General features: G+C 39.2%; 1 protein-coding gene across 1 annotated transcript in view; it reads right to left on the bottom strand.

Annotated features, from left to right (window-relative positions):
• The window catches only part of Ctf4 (Chromosome transmission fidelity 4), a 454,523-nt gene that overhangs the window by 432,957 nt on the left and 920 nt on the right, over positions 1-20,646 (bottom strand). The window contains exon 2 of the mRNA XM_090376337.1: positions 12,848-12,959. Within this exon, the coding sequence (XP_090232463.1) occupies positions 12,848-12,959 (112 nt within the window). The remainder of the gene's footprint in view (positions 1-12,847; positions 12,960-20,646) is intronic.

The raw sequence follows: 20,646 nt of genomic DNA, 5'->3' as shown, positions 1-20,646 counted from the left end.
CTTTTGCCTGCATCCACTTTTAATCTTTCAGTATATCCCCCCAAGCTTGCACTTTTGCGTCCCACCTAGCACTACCTTGATATCATCAGCAAATATTCTTGCACCATTTCTATTCAAGTGTACCTCATCCCTGTAGAAGCAGTCTCTCCTGTTATTATAAATAACAGGAGAGTAACAGGAGAGATAAATAACATATTATAAATGATTATACTATATTGTATTAGAAGCATTAAATAAAATTTAGAAACTTTTACTTCTTTTGTTGCTGATTTTATAAACAATCAATATAATGACCATTTTTTTCATTCCCCTACAAGGTCATTGTATAGCGCTTCGACTGTATATATTTTGAAGAAATTTCTTTTTATGAGAAATAATTACTGCATTAGTATTGTAAAATATTAGTACAGTAAAAATACAAAAAGAAAACACGAAACTTAGAATAAAAATAAGCTAATTTTTATTCAAATGCAATTATCATTACTAGCACATTCATGGAAGCAAAGATTTACAAAAAATTCAAACACCGAAAAAAGAAAAGGTTGTTTAATTCAATATTTTTCATTGATAAGGATAAACAGTTTTCATTGTCAAATAGCTTGCTTGAATACCATATTTTTGGAATTCTTTTGTCAAATACATCTTAAAATGCAAATAAAATAAAGCTGCCGCTTCTCACCTTACTGTCCTCTGAACTGACTATCTCATCTTTTTCCGCAATCAGTAGTGGAATTATGATCACTACATCCAATATTGTCGGTTTCAACATAGACTGCAATCTTCAGAATTTAATTCATTATTTTGCCATGCCGTGTTCTAAAAGAACACATATTGTACAAAAAGATAGGAGGAACAGGACCAGGGTATATCTCCCAGGGGCAAATGTTGATGACGTAGAGCAGATATCATCTTTTAAGGGCAAAAAGGGTGATATAGTTGTACACATTGGCATAATATCTAATGATATTAAGAGTAAGAGACCGTCAGAATTACTTAACAAGCAGAGGTCAATGCTGAAAAAAAAACCATAAGTTAGGGTAGAATTTGAAAGTGTCTGCGATTCTGACCAGACAGGATAGGAAAGAGTATATGATGAGAGCCTTATTGATCAATTCAGCCCTGGACAGATTGTGCAAGGCTCAAGAGGTAGAATTTATCTCAGCTTGGCTGGGCTTGTTAACAGGAGACTGCTTCTACAGGGATGGGATACACTTAAATAGAAAGGGTGCAAGAATATTTATGGTGCCTCCGTAGCCAGGTGGGCAGGAGCAGCAGTGCATAGCACATGCTTCTTGATTAGACCGGGGTTCGAGCCCGTGACCACCAAATATGGAGGATGCGGAAAGGTCAGGGAATGACCACCGCATATTCCCGGAGCAAAATGGTCTTAGTTGTTAATGCTAATAAATAACAAACAACAACAACTAGGACATGTCTCCTGGAACAACAATTAATAACTTAGAGCAGCTAATATAACTGGAATCTATCCAATTATATTAAAGGAGGCAGCAAAGGAAGTAAGCAAACCTTTGCCATAATTATGAGAGCTTCCTTGGAGTCAGAGGAGATACCTATGGACTGGAAACGTGCAAATGCAACCCCAATCCACAAAGGAGGATCAAAGGGGGAGACAGGTAATTACAAACCTGTTAGCTTCACTTCTGTTCCAGGAAAATTAATTGAGGCATTGGTTAAAGAAGCATTGCAGGATCATCTAGACAAGACTTCAGCTATAGCTCGGACACAGCATGGGTTTGTTAAAGGGAAGTGTTGTCTGACCAATTTGATTGGATACTATGATGTAGTCACAAAGGAACTGGATGCAAAGAATAATGCTGATATCATATATTTGGATCTTAGAAAGGCTTTTGATACTGTTGCACATGGAAGACTGCTGCACAAATTGGAGCAGTGTGGCATTCGAGGCAAATTGTTGCTATGGATAAAGGGATGGTTGAGTGGGAGAAGACAGATTGGTAATCAATGGACAATGCTCTTCATGGACTAATGTTATTAGTGGAGTCCGCCAGGGTTCAGTGTTGGATCCATTGTTCTTTTGGAGAACGAGGATAGCCTGTGTGGACGTACATTTTTGCCACTCCTGGAACAGAGAAGTTTTTCCTGATTTATTTTCTGTTTTATTAACTTAAATTGGCATATTAACTTATTCTCTAGAGTAGCTTTATATTCCTATTTACGATACTTAGATTAAAGTAACTTAGACAGAGATTTTGTAGGTATTACTTAGTATCGGAAAGGGTATCAAATCCACGTGTTTACAGTTCGTAATTGCCGCCATTGTTACGCGATACAAAATATCTCGAAATAGATAGCATAAGCTTAATATAGTATAGTATAGTATATAATATTGTCAATTAATCAGATAATTAATCTTGTTGAACTTCATTGTCAATTAAATTGTACTTTTAACTATACATATAACGACTTGGGTGACGTAACATAAATAATTAGTAAAAAATAAATAATTAATACTTGACTTGATACAGAAGTTATATAAAGGGATTTCGTAGATAACACTCGATACTGTAACATAAATATAGCGTTATAACTGTGTTGGGATATAAGTTTAGGGTTCTAATTTTGTGCTGAAATTGAAATTTTAATGAAATTAAATTGAAATCATGACTCAGACCAGAGCAGCAAAGCAAAAGGCTCAAGCTAATGGGAGTGCTGTGGCTCAGGGGAGAACTGAGGGGGCAGTTGCCCTCTGAATCACAGCCTATTAAAATGCACTACTTGCTTGATGTTTGTGGAGCAATCGGGTACGGGACATGATACTGCCATGGGGGGATGTCTTTGTGTGCGCGCGATGCAAGGAATGTAAGGAAATCAGGCGACAACTCAGCGTTGTTATGGGCCTATATGAGAGCTTGAAGGACAGGGTAGATGCCCTCGAAGGATTAAAAGTGAGGGGCCCATCGGGCTCTCAGCTGCCCACACCAATGCCAGAGCTTCCACTTGGTCATCACGCGACACAACGGCAGCCCCCAAGGCAGAATGCGCTGGTCCCAAAGCAACTAGTAGTTGTTGGTGACTCTATTGTCAGGGAAACGGGAAACATGCTTTGTAAAAAGGATAGGTGGAACAGGACCAGGGTATGTCTGCCAGGGGCAAAGGTTGATGACGTTGTAGAGCGGATATCATCTTTTAAGGGCACAAAAGGTGATATAGTTATACACGTTGGCACTAATGATATTAAGATTAGGAGACTGGGGGAATTACTTAACAAGTACAGGTCACTGGTGAAAAAAAGCCGTGAATTAGGGTTGAATTTGAAAGTGTCTGCAATTCTGTCCAGACACGATGGGAGGGAGTATATGATGAGAGCCTTGTCGATCAATTCGGCCCTGGAAAGACTGCGCAAAGGCTCAAGGGGTAGAATTTTTTTCAGTCTCGTCTGTACTTGTTAACAGGAGAGACTGCTGCTACAGGGATGGGATACACTTAAATAGAAAGGGTGCAAGAATGTTTGCTGATGTTATCGAGGCAGTGTTAGGTGGGTCGGAAAACTGCTAGATTGGGAGGATACAAGGACTAATAGATTAACATTAGCCACTGGCAGAAGTGAAAGTGATTCTTGCAGTGCTTCTATTGAAATGAGCCGCAGCCTCGAAAATAAGATGCAGAACATTTCAGAGTCTGCTGGGAATCATTGGGGTACAAGTAAACACATGGGTTGTGTTAGGGTAGCTAAGAAAAAGAACAGGTGCATGTATACTTGCGTGTACACCAATGCTAGGAGTTTAGTAAATAAATTTGATGAATTTGGGGTTTTGCTCTAAACATCAATTGCAGATATTGTGGGGATTTCAGAGACGTGGTGTCACACAGATATAAGGAATGCAGAACTGGAATTTGGGGAGTACAATGTCTACAGAAAGGATAGACAGGATAGGAAGGGAGGAGGGGTTATTCTATTTGTTAACAAAATACATAAAATCCAAGGAAGTGAAGGCAGTCGACATCGCTGGACAGTGCAGTGTCGAGTCAGTTTGGTGTGACATAAGCATTGGGAGATCAAAATTGAGAGTAGGAGTGTGCTATAGGCCTAATGACTCTGATGAGTATAATAAGAAACTGTACAGGGAAATAGAGTGAGCCAGTAAATCAGAGTGTCTTATAATGGGGGATTTTAATTTCCCAGATATTGACTGGAATTTGGGGGCTGGTCAGTCACACACTAGCAAGGCTTTTGGGGATTTATTGGATGATTGTTTTCTACATCAGCATGTTCGGGAGGCAACTAGAGGGAGTAATACTCTTGATTTGATTATCAGTAGTGATTCTTCATGCATTAAGAATCTGCAGGTAAATGAACCACTAGGTGGCAGTGATCACAGTGTGCTGAAGTGGGATTTACTCAAAGAGGTAACTACCATTAGGGGTAAAGGGAAATTGCTTTCGTAAAGGCGACTACGATGGACTGAGACAGTATTTAAATTCTATACAGTGGGACCAACTGATGATGTTACCAACAGCAAATTCAAAATGAGAAGCATTCAAAGAACTTATCTTGGAAGCTACTAGGCTTTACATACCAACTAAGAAATATTGTTCAAGGTTTAGGCCTAAGTGGATGTCAGATGAACTAATGAGACATATGGCAGAGAAGAAAAATACATGGGATACATACAAATTAACACGTGACACAGAAGTCTATGATAGATACAAGTTGATCTGTAACCAAATTACAAAGGAGATTAGGCAGGCGAAGGCAGATTATGAGAAATCTTTGGCAAGTGAATCAAAGAAAAACAGCAAAGAGTTCTTTACTTATGTAAACTCTAGAAGGAAGGGGATGAATCAGATTGGTCCACTTGATATCAATGGATCAACTGTTGATGATCCTGCTCAGGTAGCTAACAAACTAAATGAATATTTTGCATTGACATTAACACATGATGAGTTATTCAGCGAGGGGAATGCCAGAGGTGTATTCAACTCTGGCAGTAAGCTAGAGAATCTTGTAATAACTGAGAGTAAAGTGTAGGAGAAATTGTTGAAGATAATACAAGAAAAGCACCTGGGGTGGATAGGATCTATCCAGTTATATTAAAGGAGGCAGCAAAGGAAGTAAGCAAACCCTTAGCCATAATTATGAGAGCTTCCTTGGACTCAGGGGAAGTACCCATGGACTGGAGATGTGCAAATGTGACCCCAATTCACAAAGGAGGATCAAAGGGCGACACAAGTAATTATAGACCTGTTAGTTTAACTTCTGTTCCCGGAAAATTAATGGAGGCACTGGTTAAAGAAGCACTGCAGCATCATCTAGACAAGACTTCAGTTATAGCTCAGACACAGCGTGGTTTTTTTTAAGGGGAAGTCTTGCCTGACCAATTTGATTGGATACTATGATGCAGTCACAAAAGAACTGGATGCAGGGAATAACTTTGATATTATATACTTGGATCTTAGAAAGGCTTTTGATACTGTTGCACATGGAAGACTGCATCTTCCACACAAAGGAGCAGTGTGACATTGGAGGCAAATTGCTGCTATGGATAAAGGGGTGGTTGAGGGGGAGAAGACAGAGAGTGGTAGTCAATGGACACTGCTCATTGTGGACTAATGTTATTAGTGGAGTCCCTCAGGGTTCAATATTGGATCCATTATTGTTTTCTGTATTTATAAATGATATTGATGATGGTATATCAAGCTTAATGTCTAAGTTTGCAGATGATACGAAGGTTGGCAGGGTTGTCAAGGACACTACTGACACTATGCTACTGCAACAGGATCTGGAAAGGTTGAGCAGATGGGCTGAGAGGTGGCAAATGAAGTTTAACATAAAAAATGTAAAGTACTACATATGGGAAACAGCAACCCCAGAGCAACGTATCAACTCTGTGGGAAGTTTTCGGGCTGCAAGAGTAGCTGATGGTGTATTGTCGATGATATATAGGAATTTTTCTAGCAGGGATAAGGAGGTGATTATTCCCTTGTATAAAGCAATGGTCGGGCCACACCTAGAGTACTGTATACAGGTCTGGAGGCCTCATTTCAAGAAGGATGTAGAGATGCTGGAACGAGTACAGAGAAGGGCAACAAGATTAGTGAATGGAACAAAGGGGTGCTCTTACGAAGAAGGGCTTAAGTTTTGCAAATTACAGTGTCTGGAGACTAGACACCAGCGAGGTGATCTGATAGAGGTGTATAAAGCCTTGAATGGTTTGAGCATGCTCAATGCTGATGGGATTCTTCCTCTTGCTCAGAATAATCACCTGAGAGGGCATAAATTCAAATTGAGGAAAGACGGATGTAGGATAGACGTGAGGAAATTTGCCTTTAGCCAGCAGGTGGTTGGTTGGTGGAACAGACTTCCATCCCTTGTCGTGGAAGTTGATAGCCTAAATAAGTTTAAGGCCCAGCTGGACAGGTATTTCGAACGAACAGAGGGTTGAAGTGGAAGTGGTTATTTTTTATTTTTTTTTTTTTGGCTGATTCTGCATAAGCTTGCTTTCTTGCATCAAATGCCTCTACTAATGCTAATGCTAATGTCCAAGTTTGCAGATGATATGAAGGTTGGCAGGGTTGTTAATGACAGTACGTTGCTGCAACAGGATCTAGAAAAGTTGAGCAGATGGGCTGAGAGGTGGCAACTGATGTTTAACATTGACAAATCTACAATGCTTGGAGAACTTGAGATCTGACCTTATCGTAACTCCAAGTCCCTTTCTTGCACTACTCACTTTAGTTCAACTCCACCAAGTGCATAAGTTATTTTGGGGTTATTGTTCCCCAGGTGTAAGACCTTGCACTTTTCTGGATTAAAGCATAGCTGCCACTTTTCTGACCATCCCTGATGTTTATCTAGATCACTCTGAAGAAGTGCTACTTAGCGGTGATCATGAACTACTCCACCAATCTCTGCATCATCTGCAAATTTAGACATCATGCCCTCCATTCCTTCATCGATGTCATTTAAGAAAAAAAAAAAACAATAGTACTTGCAATACTGATCCTTGGATAACTCTTACTTTTTACATTAAACCAATCTCAAGAATAGCCATATATAACAACCCTCTGCCTCCTGCCCTGAAGCCATCCTGCTATCCATCTAAGGATTTTTCGTGATTCCAACCTGTTCCAGCTTATAAAGTAACCGCTCATGTGGGCATGAGTCAAATGCTTTGCTGAAATCTAAATAAACAATGTCAAAATTATTCCCTAAAACCAGCTCACGAGTGACCCTGTCAATATAGCTAACAAGATTTGTTAAACATGATTTTTCCTTTACAAAACCATGCTGCATATCCTTCAAGAATTCCATTTCTATCTAAATGATCCTTGCCACCCTTGATCATTGCCTCCATGATTTTCCCTACTACTGAAGTTAAGACTGACTGACCGGTAATTTCCACTACACTCTTAGAACTACCTTTATGTATTGGAGATACAATGGCACTTTTCCAATCCAACGGAATTACTGCAGTCAAATGATGCTCTCATAATTAGCCTATTTGGCTCGATGAACACTCACTTGCTGCCTCCCTTAAAATTATGGCGTATAAGAAGGATGACTATTGTCATCCCTGCCACAATTTATGAAGTAACTGCACTGGCTTCACAATTTTTTCCATTTTTATGGTCAGTAGTTTAAGGCTACAGTAAGACCCCCGTATCCGCGGGGGATATGTTCCAAGCCCTACTGTGGATGGCTGAAACCGCAGATAAAGCAAACACCTGCCTGATCCCATATATAACTAGGTGGTAGATGACCCTCAGAAACCGGTGAAATACCACCGCTTTGCTTATTGGAGGCTTGAAGTGGTGGAACCCATGTTTAGTCTCTAGAGCTAAGTTCCGGTCAACCCTTCCCTATCTCTTCCATCATGCAGTATGATTGATGACTTTTGAGGTTAAGATGAACGTCGTGGCGAGATCCAATATTCCTTACATTTCGAGGGTACAGCTCTAAAACGGTGTTCGCAGGCCAGCCGCTAGTTAGTACAACGGACCGAACCTATCTGTAACTCTTTAGGAGGCTTCCGGTTCAGCTAGTATATAATCTTGCTACCTCTACTCTGCCAGATAGTGACTGGAGGGAGTCCGAGTAGTGTGTATGCGGGGAGCATTGTCGAGGCCACATTATGTCAAGGATCTGGGTATATTCTTACCACATGTACACCATATCCAAAAATTTCATTACTTCATACAGCATGTCCCACCCACTTTTTCTTACTATTGAATACACCATGAATTGTCAAACTAATAGAGCAAGCTTATCTGCAAAAAGATCTAAACCTCCCAAGCACTTCCTGCTTCATTTCACAATTCTACGTGGTCTCAATTCTAATCTTAATGATGTCCATTTCCACTTCCAGTCTGCCAAACCCCATGTACTTTTTCTGACAGAATCTCAGTTATCGGTTGATTCAACTACTGCTCATCTCAGATGCCCAAATTATTCGCTGTATGATTCCTTTTGCCTCAAAGGTGGTACTTGTGCATATGTGCATTCTGATATTCCCTGTCAGAGACTTGGCAATTTGGAATCTCCTCTCTTTGATCTTCTCTGGCTTAAAATCTCTCTACCTCACTGTGTCAAATTCATCTGTTGTCCCTACCATTCTCCCAACTCCACTAATCACTTGGAGGAGCCTCCGTAGTCAGGTGGGAAGTAGCAGCAGTGCGTAGCACATGCTTCTTGATTAGACCGGGGTTCGAGCCCATTGCCACCAAATACGGAGGATGCAGAAAGGTCAGGGAATGACCACCGCATATCCCGGAGCAGTATGGCCTTAGTTGCTAGTGCTCCTAAGCTTAAAATCTCTCTACATCATTGTGTCAAATTCATCTGTTGTCTCTACCATTTTCCCAACTCCACTAATCAGTTCGAGCTCTTTGACTTCCTCTCTTTGCAACTTGACTTTCTCCAGTCCAACTTTCCTAACAGACGTAATTTTCCTTGGTGATTTTAATGTTCACAACTCCAGCTGGCTTCCGTTTTCTAGTCACACCGACCCAGGTCGAGATGCCGAGGCTTTTGCAATTACTAATGACCTAGCACAGATTGTTCATTTACCTACAAGAATACCGGACAATCCTAATCATACAGCCAATACTCTTGATCTTTTTCTCACAAACAACCCTTCTAAGTACAGGGTCGAAGTGAGAGGTCCTTTAGGCACTTCAGATCACAACTTGGTGATTGTCTCTTCTCCAATGGAACCTTTATCTCATGGCTATTCCCAACCTCGCATTGTTTGGCATTACAAGAATGCAAAATGGGATGACCTGCGAGACTTCTTTTCTTCTTTTCCTTGGTCGGATTACTGTTTCAAAACTTCTGATGTCAACGTTTGCTCAGATCGTGTCAGTGAAATTATTCTTGCAGGAATGGAATCCTTTATCCCACACTCCACTTTAAAATCTCGTCTTTATCTAAACCTTGGTTTTCCAATAAATGTACTAAGGCTGTCCAAGAGAAGAATATTGCATATCATAATTGGCTTGTTTCTAATCCTTCAGTTTCATTTTCTGCCTACACCAAAGCTTGCAACAATTGTAAAGTAGTTATTAATCAGTCCAAACTAGAGTTTGAACAGGCTAAGAGGAGAAAACTTGCTTCTTGCCCTAATGGTAGCCGAGCATTCTGGTCTCTTGCCAAAGCTATTGGCCGCAACCTTTGCCCATCTTTACTCCCACCTCTGTCCAAACCAGATAGTTCTGTTGTCACTTCAGCCAAGGACAAAGCTGACCTGCTAGCATCCCATTTTTCTTCCAGCTCGTGTATTAATGATCTTGGTAAAACACCTCCCACCATTCCCAACACACTCCATTCAATGCCTCCTGTGGTCTTCCGTCAAAAGGATATCAGAAGAATTTTGATGAATCTTGATGCTAAGAAAGCTCCAGGTCCCGATGTTATTTCTCCACTTGTTCTCAAAACCTGGGCTCCTGAACTTACTCCTATTCTTTCCCGCCTTTTTTCACTATCTTATTTCAAAGGTGTTTTTCCTTCTGCTTCGAAGTTTGCTCATATCCAGCCAGTTCCCAAAAAGGGTGACAAATCCCTCCCATCCAATTATCGTCCCATTGCAATTACTTCTACTCTTTCAAAAGTAATGGAGAAATCAATTAACCGCCAACTCTTAAACTACCTAGAAGCCTTCCGTCTGATCAACAATCGGCAGTATGGATTCCGTCAGTATCGATCCACTGGTGATATTCTGGCTTATGTTACCCATTTATGGACTAATTCAATGGAAAGGTTCGGAGAAACACAAGTAGTTGCTCTTGACATCTCCAAGGCTTTTGATCGTGTTTGGCATAAAGGTCTTCTAAACAAGCTTCCATCTTATGGTTTGCCAACTGTTTTTTGTAATTGGTTATCCAGTTTTCTCTCTGATCGCTCACTGAGGGTGATGGTAGATGGCTCTCTGTCTTCTAACTTCTCCACTAATGCCGGTGTCCCCCAAGGTTCAGTTCTTTCCCACACTCTTTTCCTCTCGTATATCAATGACCTTCTTCCATTGACTAGAAATCCTATCCATAGTTTTGCCGATGATAGCACATTGCATTCAACTTTCCATTTTGAGAAACCTTGTCCTCCTCAATCAGCTTCAACTTCTCGAAAATCTGCTACCAATTCCTTAAATGCCGATCTTCAGGTAATTCTCCAGTGGGGCAAAGACAAATTAGTTAATTTCAACCCTTCTAAAACTCAGTCTTGTCTTATATCTGAAAAAAGGATTCTTCTGCTCCTATGCTTATCTTTAGTGACACTCCGATTTCTAGGCAAAATGATATATCTCTTTTGGGGATTACCCTGACTTCTAATCTCTCTTGGCACAAGCACATTACAAATATTGCTTCCTCTGCATCTAAAAAGCTTGGTTTTCTCTTTCGCTTTCAGTGTTACTTTTCTTCCAAACAGCTGCTCACTCTGTATAAATCGCAAATCCGCCCTGCCTTGGAATATTGTTCCCACATCTGGGGTGGTGCCCCCAAAACCTCTCTCTTGATTCCATTCAGAAGAAGGCAATTAGGTTAATTAATGATTCATCTCTAACAGAGCCTCTCCACTCGCTTTCTCATAGATGCACTGTTTCTGCTGCATGCCTCTTCTACAGATACTTCCATGGGCACTGTTCTTCTGAATTGGCTTCTATAATTCCCGCTCTCTCTTTCAAAACAGTCCGAACATGTGCCGCCACCAGCCAACATCCATTTACTGTCCAACTTCAAACCCACAGAACCAACTTTTCATCTTCCTCATTTATTCATTCAACTGCCGTTTTCTGGAACAACCTTCCTTCATACGTATTTCCTGAAAATTACAATCTACAGAAGTTCAAATCCAATGTCAACAAATATCTTCTTTTGTCTTGTCAACCTCTAACCCAAGCACGGTACTAAGTACTATAGGTTCTAATACCTCTCGTGTTTGGGGTTCACATAAAAAAAAAATATATATATATATATATATAACGTGATTTTGTATAATAAAGTTTGATTGACAAATTAAACACACAGTAAGACATTACCAACATTAAATACAGTAATAATAAAGTACAGCACTCTCTCGATTTACTGGGATTAACTGAGACACTTCAAGACTCCAAATTAAAAAATAAAATCAACCAGAAATTATAAAATTCAAGTAATAACTAGTATAGGTATAAACAGATATTTTGCAAGGTGTAAATAAGCGACAAGAACCAGCATTATAAGTAATCATTGGGAGATTAGTGTACTTATTATCTTGCAACCTGCTGTCTTTACACCTACAGCTCAAAACAAGAAAAAAAAAAAAAAAAGAGACAAAATGTTTAGTTTGATTTAGTCCATCACATCAATTGTTTTTCCATCGCACCACATAAGGACAAATTTTGTTTTGTTATTTATGTCAGGGATGTCGGAATTTTTTTATTATAGTAACTTTTTTTTTTTTTTTTTTTTGTTTAGAAATTGCAAAAATGATGGGTTACTTTCAAATTAAACAAAAACCACCCTGCTTTCAAATTAAACAAAAACTTGAAACGATGCATCCGTTAAATCTCTAAAGAGTCATTATAATGTTGGTGACCAAACCATACGAGACAATGTAAAAAATAAACTGAAGCTATTAGATTTAAAATCAACATTGTGAAAAATAAAGGGAAGCATCGTATTGGACACACGAGTAGTACGTGTTAAATTTTTTTTTTTTTCCAGGGTTAACCACGGGTAACTGAATCAGTGCATACCGAATCAGCGGGTATGGGGACACAACTGCATACTGTTTTCTTACTGTAAATTGCCATTTTGTAATTTTTCCTGCAAATTTCCCATCCCTTCTGTCTTACAAGTTTTAATTTAATGCAGGCAGTGTTCTAATGTTAGTTATCTCCTTTTAGCCACAAATCCACACCTCCTTCCAGAAGAGTAAACCAATCGGTTCAGTAATTTGTCATACTAATCTTATTTTTTGCAATTTTAAATACTTAAAAATAATCAATGAAATAATATTCATTGTAATTAATTTCTAACTTTGGCTACTAAGTGTGGTCTGAGATCAAATGAGACCCAGTACTTTTCGGCACATCACTAAACTGTTTCAGTGCTTCTATCGAGGCATATTCAAACTTAATCTTTCACATGGTAGGTTAGTGCCATTTATTTTTGTCCAATCCCATAAAAATAAAATTATTTCAAATTATCCATATTTTTCAATTATCTGCTTCTTTTATCCACCATTAGCCCAAATAATATAAAGTTTACAGTGTTTTATTTTTTTCTGTTATGAAAAAGAGAAAACAAAACTTTTTTTTTTTGTTTGTTTCCATTTTCTGTTATAACTTGAACTAAATAAAAAAAATAATAAAAAAAAGCATATTACCTTAAAAGCAATTGCATACAAACATTCTCCCATCTGGTGCGATATGGGACTATCATCTTCAAGCCCATCCCATATCCTGATATCACCATCTGCACCACATGTGAAAAGAAATCTAGGTAATAAACGGATATCAAAAATATAATTATTGCAATATATTATATACAATATTGTTTTACTATTTTATATCTGCAAATTTCCAAGGAAAACAATTACAACAGATAACCACTTATGTTAACAAAGCCTTTGTATACATAGGTTCTATCAAAACACCATATAAGAATAAAAAAATTAAATTTGTTTATGCCTGACGAAAAGAAACAATGTGTAATCAATCTCTTCATCCTGCTCACACATTAACCCTTTCCACTGTATCAGATATACATAAGTATACTGTTAGGGATGATGTATACAGTAACATGGGCCTTGAATGGATTCAGCACGCTGAATTCTGATGGGATCCTTCCACTTGTTCAGATTACGAACCTAAGGGGGCATAAATTCAAATTAAGAAAGGACAGATGTAGAATAGATGTGCGGAAATTTGCCTTTAGCCAGCGGGTGGTTAATTGCTGGAAAAAACTTCCATCTGTCGTTGTGGAAGTTGATAGATTGAATAAATTTAAGGAGGAACTGGACAGGCATTTGGAGGGAATGGTGTGATTTTTTTTTTTTTTTTTTGGCTGATGCTGCATAAGCTCATACATTTACTTTCTTGCATCACATGCCACTACTACTACTACATATACAAAACAACAGTGTTGGGTCCACTGTTGTTTTGTATATCTATCAATGATATTGATGAAGGTATATCAGGCTTAATGTCGAAGTTTGCAGATGATACAAAGGTTGGCAGGGTTGTTAATGACCGTAATGGCAGTGTGCTACTGCAACAGGATCTAGATAATTTGGGCAGATGGGCTAAGAAGTGGCAACTGAAGTTTAACCTTGACAAATGCAAAGTACTGCATATGGGTAGAAGTAACCCCAGAGAAACATACCAACTGTGTGGTACTACACTTAAGGTGGTAGAAAATGAAAAAGACCTGGGAGTAATTGTGCAGACAGATATGAAGTTTTCTGAGCAATGCAGACAGGCTGCCAGGGCAGGTCATGGGGTTTTGTCAATGATATATAGGAATTTTGCTAGCAGGGAAAAGGAGGTGATTATCCCTCTGTATAAGGCAATGGTCAGGCCACGCCTTGAGTACTGCGTACAGGTCTGGAGGCCTCATTTTAGGAAGGATGTAGATTTACTTGAGCGTGTACAGAGAAGGGCAACAAGATTGGTGAGGGGAATGAAGGGATCCTCTTATCAAGAGAGGCTTAAGTTCTGCAAATTGCAGTGGCTGGAGACTAGGCACCTGCGCGGTGATCTGATTGAGGTGTAAAAAGCCTTGAATGGGTTTAGCATGCTGAATTCTGATGGGATTCTTCTATTGCTCAGATTATAAACCTGAGTGGGGGCATAAATTCAAATTGAGGAAAGACAGTTATAGAATAGATGTGCGGAAATTTGCCTTTAGCCAGCAGGTGGTTAATTGCTGGAACAAACTGTAATTGTGGAAGTTGATAGCTTAAATAAATTCAAGGAGGAATGGAAGTGGACAGACGTTTAGAGGGAATGGATGTGTGAAATTGTTTTTTTTTTGGGGCTGATGCTACATAAGCTCATACGCTTGCTTTCTTGCATCACATGCCTCCATTACTACTACTTTTCTTTGCACTATTATCTGGACTTCTCAAAATGTCTCACATGCTTAATTGCTGCATAACTTGATTAAAGGTTAGTATTAGTATGTTGTTGTTGTTGTTATTTGGTTTTTAGGAGCATTAGCAACTAAGGCCATATTGCTCCGGAGATATGCGGTCCTTCCCTGACCTTTCCGCATCCTCCATATTTGGTGGTCACAGGCTCGAACCCCGGTCTAATCAAGAAGCATGTGCTACGCACTGCTGCTTCTGCCCACTGAGGCGACGGTTAGTATTAGTATTAACCTGATAAATGACATAAGAAAGCAAGTTTATATACAGCATCCCCCCCCCCAAAAAAAATGAACAATATACCATGCCATATCACCTGCCCATCTCATCTAGCAGTTTGTCTATTCCTCCCATGAATTTATTCAAACTATGCACTTCAACAACAACAGATGGAAGTTTGTTGCAACAATCAACCACCACTGGCTGAAGGCAAATTTCTGCAGATCTATTCTGCACCCATCCTTCCTCAATTTGAATATATGGATTCTCGTGTGTGCAAAATGCACAAGAAGCATGATGCCATCAGCAATGACACTTACTCAATATATTCAAAGCCTTAAACTGCTCAACCATATCTCCTTGCAGGTGCCAAGTCTCCAGATGATTCAATTTGCAGAACTCAAGCCTTTCTTGTTAAAAGCACCCATTTTTCCCATCACTAATCTTCACATCCTCCCTAGTAGTAGAATATCTAATTGCCATCATTAACCAATCTGACCACTTTTATATCATCTGCAAACTTAGGCTTTAAGCGTAACATGCCTTCATCAATATCATTTATAAATAGTGAAAATAACAATAGGCTGCCAGCACTGAATCCAGGCGAACCGCACTAATAACTGAAGACGAAGACACTTAGTGGCTACTGGCAGACATTCTGTGTCCTCGTGCTCAATGATTCCTTTATCCACAGCTTTAACTAGCCACTAATGCCACACTCCACTGCTGTTTGTATAGCAGTCTTTTTATATTGACCAGCATCAAAATCTTTTCTGAAATCTAAGTATATGATTCAAAATTATTTTTAAAATATGCTTCCTTTCTTACTGCTTACCATAGTATCCAACCAGACTGGTCGAACAAGCTTGCCCTTTAACAAATGCATAACTGCATCCCTGTCTACATGGTCCTGCATTACTTCTATAACCAGTGACTTCATTATTTTCACCCTTTGTGAATTGGGGATATATTTGCACATCTCCAATACGTAGGGACATCTGCTGAATCAAAGGATTTCTGAATTATCCTCTCTCGGGATAATTCAGAAATTTTTTTTGGCTGGTGCAGCAAAAGCCTCAGGCTTCCTTGCACTGTATACCTAATAATAATAATAATAATAATAATAATAATAATGAGAGAACAAGAGTCAGAAGCAGAAAGGAATCACCAAGAAAGAGAAGAGTGATGATATCCAGCTCAGGACCCTGGGTGTGCAAAGCCCATACTCACCAGATGTGAACCCCTGGGGTGTTAATTTATGCTTTAATTCTTCATCATGAGTATACTGTCTCCTTAAGTTTGGATGGTCATTTAAATATTTCGTAGAAAAAAAAAATAAAAAAAAAATAATGTTTCTCGAAAGAAGGTAAACTAATATAATATACACACATTTATACATAGGTAGCTGTCAATCCAACATTTTCCAATAGTGGTAAAATATCCTGATCACTAGAGAGAAAAAGTATCACATCAAGGAACTCTACATTAAGTTCCTTACTGTATGGTACAATTTGGTCTTTCCAGTGGTAGTCAACCATGGTCAATTACAAAACTCCTGACAAACCCAAAAATCCAACCAGAAAACAGATTTCAATATTAATATGAGAAATATACCAGCAAAGACTTCTTTACTTATGTAACCTCTAGAAGGAAGGTGATGAATCAGAATAGTCCACTTCACATCAATGGTTTGATATCAAGTGGCCCAATCTGATATCAATGATACTGTTCAGGTAGCTGAACAGTATATGAGGAATTCTGTAGTGAAGTGGAAGCCAGAAGTTTATCAAACTCTCACAGGAAGTTAAATAATTTTGTAATAACTGAGAGCAAAGTGAAGCAGAAATTTAAGTTAAATATAAGAAAAGCACTTGGGGTGGATGGGATCTATCCAGTTATATTAAAGGAGGCAACAAAGGAAATAAGCAAACCCTTAGCTGTAATTATAAGAGCATACTAGGATTCAGGGGTAGCTCCCCACAGACTGCAGATGTGCAAATGTATCCCCAATTCAAAAAGGAGGGAATCAAAGGGTGACAACTAATTGGACCTGTTAGTTTAACTTCTGTTCTGGGAAACATAATGAAGTCACTGGTTAAAGAAGCATTGCAGGATCATCTAGACAAGACTGCAGTTATAGTTCAGATAGAGCATGTGTTTGTTAAGGGGAAAATCTTGTCTGACCAATTTGATTGGACATTATGATGTGGTCACAAAGGAATTAAATGCAAAAAATAACTTTGATATCATATACTTGGATTTCAGGAAAGCTTTTGATCATGTTGCACAGGGAAGACTGATGTACAAATTAGCATTAGCAAAGACACATGATGCAAGAAAGCAAGCTTATATAGCATCAGCCAAAAAAAAAAAAAAACAACCCCTTCTCATTTCACCCATTCACTCACACCAAATGTTTGTCCAGTTCTGCCTTGAATCTGTTTAAGCTATCAATTTCTACGACGACGGAAATTTGATCCAGCAATCAACAACCCACTGGCTAAAGGCAAACTTCCGCACATCTATCCTATAACCGTCTTTCCTCAATTTCAATTTATGCTCCCTCAGGCGATTATTCTGAGAAAGAGGAAGAATCCCATCAGCACTGAGCATGCTCAAACAATTCAAGGCTTTATACGCCTCAATCAGATCACCTTGCAGGTGCCTAGTCTCCAGACACTGTAATTTGCAAAACTTAAGACTTTCTTCGTAAGAGCAACCCTTTGTTCCATTCACTAATCTTGTTGCCCTTCTCTGTACTCGTTCCAACAGCTCTACATCCTTCTTAAAATGAGGCCTCTAGATGTGTATACAGTACTCAAGGTGTGGTCTGACCATTGCCTTATACAAGGGGACCAGTGTACATTGCTTACCACTCTCTGTCTTCTCCCACTCAACCATCACTTTATCCAAAGCAGCAATTTTCCTCCAATGCCACACTGCTCCAATTTGTGCAGCAGTCTTCCATGTGCAACAGTATCAACGGCGTTTCTAAGATCTAAATATATGATATCAAAGTTATTCTTTTAATCCACAAGTCATAATTACCTGTATCTCCCTTTGATCCTCCTTTGTGGATTGGGGTCACATTTGCACATCTCCAGTATATGGGTACCTCCCCTGAGTCCAGGGAAGCTCTCAAAATTATGGCTCAGGGTTTGCTTACTTCCTTTCCCACCTCATTTAATATAATTGGATCTATTCCATCCCCTTTTTTGTGTTTATCTTCAACAATTTCTCCTCCACATTACTCTCAGTTATTACAAGATTATCTAGCTTACTGACAGAGTTGAATACACCTCTGGCATTCCACTCCCTGAATAACTCCTATGAATGCCAATGCAAAATATTCATTTAGTTTGTTAGCTACCTCAACAGGATCATCAACAGTTGAACCATCGAAATGAAGTGGACCAATCTGATTCATCCCCTTCCTTCTAGAGTTTACATAAAAAAAGAACTCTTTGCTGTTTTTCTTTGCATCCTTTGCCAAATATTTCTCGTAATCTGCCTTCATCTGCCTAACCTCCTTTGTAACTTGGTTACAGACCAGCTTATATCTATCCTAGGCTTGTGTCACATTTTAATTTATACGTATCCCATGCATTTTTCTACTCTGTCACATGTCTAATTAGTTCATCTGACATCCAATTAGGCCATCTGACATCCATTTAGAACAATATCGCTTTGTTGGTATGAAAAGTCTAGTAGGCTCCAAGATTAATTCTTTGAATGCTTCCCATTTTGAATTTGTTGTTATTAACATCAGTTGGTTCCACCATATAGAATTTAAATACCACCGTAGTCACCTTTACGAAAGCAAAAACCCTTCCTTTACCCTTGATGGTACATGCTCTGAGTAAATCCCACTTCAGCACACTGTGATCACTGCCACCTAGTGATTCCTTTATCTGCAGGTTCTTGATGCATGAAGAATCACTACTGATAATCAGATCATTTGATCAGAATCAGATCAAATCAGATCACTCCCTCTAGTTGCCTCTAGAACATGCTGCTGTAGAAAACAATCATCCAATAAATCCACAAAAGGCTTGCTAGTGTGTGAGTGTCCAACCCACAAGTGTCAAATTCATCTGTTGTCTCTACTGTTCTCCGAACTCCACTAATCACTTGGAGCTCTTTGACTTCCTCTCTTTGCAACTTGACTTTCTCCAGTCCAACTTTCCTAACAGTGAGTTAATTTTCCTTGGCGATTTTAATATTCACAACTCCAGCTGGCTTCCGTTTTCTAGTCACACCGACCCAGCAGGTCGAGATACTGAGGTTTTTGCAATTACTAATGACCTAGCACATATTGTTCATTTACCTACAAGAATAACGGACAATCCTAATCATACAGCCAATACGCTTGATCTTTTTCTCACAAACAACCCTTCTAAGTACACGGTCGAAGTGAGAGGTCCTTTAAGCACTTCAGATCACAACTTGGTGATTGTCTCTTCTCCAATGGACCTTTATCTCATGGCTATTCCCAACCTCGTGTTGTTTGGCATTACAAGAATGCAAAATGGGATGACCTGCAAGACTTCTTTTCTTCTTTTCCTTGGTCGTATTACTGTTTCAAAACTTCTGATGTCAACGTTTACTCAGATCGTGTCAGTGAAATTATTCTTGCAGGAATGGAATCATTTATCCCACACTCCACTTTAAAATCTTGTCCTTTATCTAAACCTTGGTTTTCCAATAAATGTGCTAAGGCTGTTCAAGAGAAGAATGTTGCATATCGTAATTGGCTTGTTTCTAATCCTTCAGTTTCGTTTTCTGCCTACACCAAAGCTCGCAACAATTGTAAAGTAGTTATTAATCAGTCCAAACTAGAGTTTGAACAGGCTAAGAATAGAAAACTTGCTTCTTGCCCTGATGGTAGCCGAGCTTTCTGGTCTCTTGCCAAAGCTATTGGCCGCAACTTTTGCCCATCTCTGCTCCCACCTCTGTCCAAACCAGATAGTTCTGTTGTCACTTCAGCCAAAGATAAAGTTGACCTGCTAGCATCCTATTTTTCTTCCAACTCATGTATTAATGATCTTGGTAAAACACCTACCACCATTCCCAACACGCTCCATTCAATGCCTCCTGTGGTCTTCCGTCAAAAGGATATCAGAAGGATTTTGATGAATCTTGATGCTAAGAAAGCTCCAGGTCCTGCTAGTATTTCTCCACTTGTTCTCAAAATCTGTGCTCCTGAACTTATTCCTATTCTTTTCTGCCTTTTTTCACTTTCTTATTCCAAAGGTGTTTTTCCTTCTGCTTGGAAATTTGCTCATATCCAGCCAGTTCCTAAAAAGGGTGACAAATCCCTCCCATCCAATTATCGTCCCATTGCAATTACTTCTACTCTTTCTAAAGTAATGGAGAAATCAATTAACCGCCAACTCTTAAACTACCTAGAAACCTTCTGTCTGATCAACGATCGCCAGTATGGATTCCGTCAGTGTCGATCCACTGGTGATATTCTGGCTTATGTTACCCATTTATGGACCAATTCAATGGAAAGGTTCGGTGAAACACAAGTAGTTGCTCTTGACATCTCAAAGGCTTTTGATCGTGTTTGGCATAAAGGTCTTTTAAACAAGCTTCCATCTTATGGCTTGCCAACTGCTTTTAGTAATTGGTTATCCAGTTTTCTCTCTGATCGCTCACTGAGGGTGATGGTAGATGGCTCTCTGTCTTCTAACTTCTCCACTAATGCCGGTGTCCCCCATGGTTCAGTTCTTTCCTCCACTCTTTTCCTCTTGTATATTAATGACCTTCTTCCATTGACTGGAAATCCTATCCATAGTTTTGCCGATGATAGCACA

Source organism: Mastigoproctus giganteus, chromosome 6, assembly GCF_048544385.1.
Source record: "Mastigoproctus giganteus isolate SK-2022 chromosome 6, ASM4854438v1, whole genome shotgun sequence".
Taxonomy (NCBI): domain Eukaryota; kingdom Metazoa; phylum Arthropoda; class Arachnida; order Uropygi; family Thelyphonidae; genus Mastigoproctus; species Mastigoproctus giganteus.
Note: the sequence above shows the minus strand (reverse complement) of the source record. Positions and strands in the feature narration are given on the sequence as shown.